The 4,888-nt window shown below is 39.3% G+C and overlaps 1 protein-coding gene across 2 annotated transcripts; it reads left to right on the top strand.

The window, feature by feature from the left end:
* Positions 1-402: 402 nt before the first annotated feature.
* On the top strand, positions 403-1,850 carry LOC140021578 (uncharacterized). 2 transcript variants are annotated; one of them, XM_072072744.1, is made up of 2 exons: positions 403-510; positions 1,056-1,850. In XM_072072744.1, exons 1-2 carry the CDS (start codon positions 481-483, stop codon positions 1,647-1,649), a joined length of 624 nt encoding a protein of 207 aa, XP_071928845.1. In that variant the 5' UTR covers positions 403-480; the 3' UTR covers positions 1,650-1,850. The 2 variants fall into 2 exon arrangements, with proteins under 2 accessions (XP_071928845.1, XP_071928846.1); XM_072072745.1 differs by having other exon boundaries at positions 410-510; positions 1,068-1,850.
* Positions 1,851-4,888: the final 3,038 nt, after the last annotated feature.

Raw genomic sequence — 4,888 nt, 5'->3', positions numbered from 1 at the left:
AGAATCAGTGCCAAAATTTTAGGAGGATACAACTTTATACTGTAATCTAAATTTATTTCGAGAATCAAGAATCATGGCTAACATTTTGTCAAGAGGGAAGACAAGAAAATGGGCCAAGACTAGCATTGGACCATTACACCTACAATGTTTCTGTTTTTCTCTCTCTTTCCCTTGGAGATTGATTTATGTTGCCTTTCTTACTTTCATTGCTGTTAAATAGCTATTTGCAGAAATGATTGTTGCCCCAGTTTCTTTTCCGTGAAATTAATTCATTAGCAAAGTTGACATACAGATATATAGAAATTAACCATAATTAGATTGTGTAAATATTCTATTACAGCACAAGCCTAAGATTTGGTTCACTATATGTATACGTGGATTACCGCAGCCTACATTCTCTTGTCCCTCATTCGTAGTCTCCTTAGAGCCCTTGAAAACTCTTCTTTCAAGGGTTCTTCCAGAACTTCCGGGCATCCCACCATGAAGTACTCCTTCAAACTTCTTCGTAAGGTAAATAAATAGGATTCAATCTTCTACGTGACTTTATGTTGGTTAAGCATGGTTTTAAATGGATGTGCTCGTTATTGAATCGATGCTTTTTTTTTCCCTGTTCACAGAAATTTCTTAGTTTTCAAAAAGACGAAGTTTTTCTTTTTTGTTTGCTTCTTGAATTGCCATCACTCAAAATATTTATAAGCAGCATATAATATTTTGAATTCAACTTGAAATTATGCTGAACTTCTTGATTAGAAACTTTGGCACAATAACTGCAGTTTCGTCATAAATCTACCCTTATCTTTGTTTTCCTTTTGTGAAATCCACCCTTGTCATCAATGAATAAAGTTGGATCTGTAATAAATTGAGGTAGTTGGCTCGGTAAATCAGAAAAATTAATTTCTTGTTCAAATTTCCTTGTTTTTCTTTTTACTTTCCAATAACAAATTAAACTATAAATTTTTTTCCAGTTGCAATAGTGAATAATCTTTGTTGATCCGTCCCAAAATCTTTGATCATCCTTTTTTCCCCTTTTATTGGTGCATGATCCCCCATTGAAGTGTGCAAAAAAGTTCTTAAGCAAAATAAGGATGGCCAAGTCTTGCGCAAGCAAGAACCATAAGGCAAAAGCAGCACCGCCATCGCCTCCGCCCACACCTCGGGCTGCTCCACCGTCTCCATCACATGAAGAAGAGGTTCACGTTCAGGTTCAGATTCACCATGGAGAACATGAACTGTGCAGGGGAGGAGACTGCAATTGCCTCGGTGAATTTGTTGGCAAACTGTGGACAATCCCAGGAATAAAAAGTATTGGTGTTGTCAACATGGCAAAGCCAGGAGATCGTATTGACGTGGAAGAATTATTTGACAAAATAGAGAAAATTCCAGAACTGGAAAGTATTGAAGTGGTTAGCATGGGGAATTCCGGAGACCATATGGATGATGAGCAGATGCTGCTGCCACCGTCCATGCCTCTAGTTGCTCCACCATCTCTGGTATCACCTCCACCAAGTAAAGAAGACGATCAGCCAGAGGATGGACCGGTCGACTGTGATCGCCTCGGAGAATTTATTGACAAACTGTGGACAATTCCAGGGATGCACAACATCGAAACTTTCAATCTGGATAAATCGGGTTTCCAGATTCGTGGTTAATGACCTATGTGTGGTGGCTACTTATGAGAACCGTATTTTCTTTATTGATTGGTTTTTCGCATTCTTTTGGTAATAATTTTACTGGTGGATGATTTCTTCGTGGGAAGTTGATTTGCTTTCTTAGGTACTACGTATCACGTTATTGTTTTCTTGGATGAGAATGCAATAAGAGTTTTTACTCACTTTCTTTGGATTTCCTGATGGAGATTTTCTTAAAGTAAATTTATTACTACTTACCTTAATTTTTTCTTGCTTGAAAATGCAATTAGGGTTTTTATCTACTTTATTTGGATTGTAATGTTTGTTGTTTTATAGCACTTATTGTTGCCATATTAGAATGTTATGGGTCTTTGTTTTCACGCATTATGTTTGTTTCGTATAACGATTATACCGATTAGCACTTTCAAAATGATTTAAAATATGTCAGGAAAAAAAAGATGATTGTAAATACATATCTTGCCCTCCACCAAACATCACCAAGAAAAAAAAAACCACTGTCTTGTTTTTTAATCAATAAAATAACATAAGTAAGCTAAGAATTTTTTTGGGTTCATTTTTGGCTAGGAATATCTTTTCCTTATGAAGGCCAATTTTACCTCATTTTGTCGTTTGTCCATGTTTTTTTAATCGTATACTGAGATTTGTAGCGTAGAATGTAAGGATGGGAAGTGTCTAGGAAATGTCTTATTTGTATTTTTCCTTTGACTAGCTGCTGGCTAATTAAACTTCTTTTTTTCTGATTTTAAATTGTAAATCTTGTCCCTTGCTAAAGTTAACTTTTGTTAGTTAAATTATTTCCCATTTCAATTTCGGTCTCAGTTCTTTCGCTTCATAGACGTTATATCATCATGGTGAATTCTTTTTCATGATGGTATATTGTTTCCTTCACTGGGACAACACACCTTGGGAATGAAAAAATGACACAAGTAGACTAGTTATTCAAAAGTTACTCATAGGACTTCCTCTCTCTAGTAGAGGACTTTCTCTCTCTTGTAGAAGATTTCTCTCTCTTGGGATTAGAGCCCTTTCGCTCCATTGGTGGGAGGTTCAGCAAAGCTTCAAACTTTCAAAACCTCTCAAATGTCATTTCCCTCCTAAAATTGAGAGAAACATTTTGCTATGCTCTAAGTGGTTGATGAGGTGTATGGATTGCAGTGGTTTTGAATGCAGTGATCTTAAGCTCTGTGCTCAGTGTATCTTCAGAGACATTGAATGCAGAGTAGTGCAGCTTTTATGAAGCGGAAGTCATTCTAACTTGATGGCTAGAACCTTTTCATCTTGTTTTTTCAACAACTGTTAAGGTATTGCATGGATTTCTGACCTTGTCTCTGTTTTTCTTTTTTCTTTTTTCTTTTTCCTACGACTGGGTGGGGGGGTACTCTGGCTCGGCGCCTCCATTTGTATGTTTTTTTGTTTATAAACTGCCACATTCTTCAGCTGGGTGAAGAAGCTGGGTCTGTCTGTGACTGGCTCTCTGATCCGCTAGCAGCTCTAAAACTTTACTCATCTGCTTCGGGAGGGTGTCGATTGGCTTCACTTGTCAGTGTGGTAGAGTGAGCTTTACCCCTAGTACCTCTGTTTGTATCGATGGAGGGGGATCTGAGTGAGATGATGCACAAGTTCTCGTTAACTGGAAACGAACTCTCGGGTACTACTTTAGACTTGGGGGACTTAGATAGTGGAATTAAGGAATGTAAGGACAGCTTGGTAGGGAGAGTGATGGGGGAAAAAATTGCTAGCTACACAGGTATAAAAAATTTTGTTCAGGTAGCATGGGGTTATCCGAAACATTTATCTGTAGTAGAGCTGGGACCAAACCTTTTTCAGTTTAATATGCCTAATTCTCAGGACAGAGAAAGGATAGTGGAAGGAGGTCCGTGGGTGATTGATAATCAAATTTTGGTGGTAAATAGATGGGAGAAAGGAGTAGAAAGTAATACGGAGGCCTTTAAGCTAGCCTTTTTGTGGGTGCAATTATGGAATTTACCGGTTCACTGGGTGTCTAGAGAAGTTGGAAGGAAAATTGGGGATGTCTTCCAGCAGGTTAAGGATGTGATAATTCCACACGTGGGAGGAAAAGAGGGTAGACACTTGAAATTGCTGGTCCAGGTAGACTTGACTAAACCCCTGCTAAGGGGAACCATAGTGAAGACAGAAGGAACCATGAATTGGGTTGCTTTCAAGTATGAAAGATGTCCTGATTTTTGCTATAGGTGTGGTGTAGTGGGTCACGGGGAGAGGACTTGCACCAATCCGAAAGAAATTGCAGGAGAGTTTGCAGATAATCAATACGGGCCTTGGTTGAGGGCAGGATTGTTGAAAGGGTCACCACAAAAAAAGCAAAAAAGATCTGACTTGGATAATAATAAAAAGTACTGGAATGTGGTGAATGGTGAGCTGGTTGAAAAAACTCACTCGAGGAATTTGTTTGATAAAAACCAGCAGGCGTTACAGGCTTCTGTGGAAGGGGTTAGTAAGGAGCATCAGGAACTGACTAGAAATTTGACGGGGATAAGGATAGGTGCTGATCAACCCTCCCAACCCCAAAGCACAGATCGTGTGACCAGTTCACTAAAACAGCAGGCTCTTCCTACACATGATGATTGTTTGCTGGATGAACAACTGGGTAAGGAAGGCATAGATGAGGTTAACAGCACCTTAGGGGAAGGATCTTCTGAGATGGAGGAGGATAAAACAGCTCATGATCCTCCTGAGGGTAAGACAGGCCCTGTAGAGGTTGATCTTGGGAGGGAAGATGGTAACCAGATGCCTAGTAATCTTAGTGAAAAAGTCCAAGAGGCAGTGAATAGGCAAACTAAAAGACTGTCTAGGAAAGTGTTCTCTCCTATCACCAATAGAAGACCCTTAAGAGAACTGAATAAGCAAGAAAGTACTCAGGCTAAAAAGGGGAAGAGGAAAATCTCTTTAAGGGATTAGGAGATGGTGGATGTTAGTGATGAGAACCAGAAGGGGAAAAAACAAAAGTCTTTTGAGATGATGATTGTCTTAGGTTCTGACCAGGTGGAGGTGGGGTCCTTCCCTAATGGGACCCCCAAGGGATCATGAGGATGATGGTGTGGAATTGTCAAGGAGTGGGGAGCCCCTTGACAATTCCCCATTTGAGGGAGGTTAATAACCTCCTCTCTCCAGATTTGGTTTTTCTTAGTGAGACTAAAAATAGGAAGAATTATATGGATAAAGTTAAACAGTGGTTAAGGTTCGACCATAGTGTAGTGTCT

This window comes from Coffea arabica, chromosome 11e (assembly GCF_036785885.1).
Source record: "Coffea arabica cultivar ET-39 chromosome 11e, Coffea Arabica ET-39 HiFi, whole genome shotgun sequence".
Classification (NCBI taxonomy): Eukaryota; Viridiplantae; Streptophyta; class Magnoliopsida; order Gentianales; family Rubiaceae; genus Coffea; species Coffea arabica.
The sequence above is the reverse complement of the archived record's forward strand: the minus strand, read 5'-3'. Positions and strand labels throughout refer to the sequence as shown.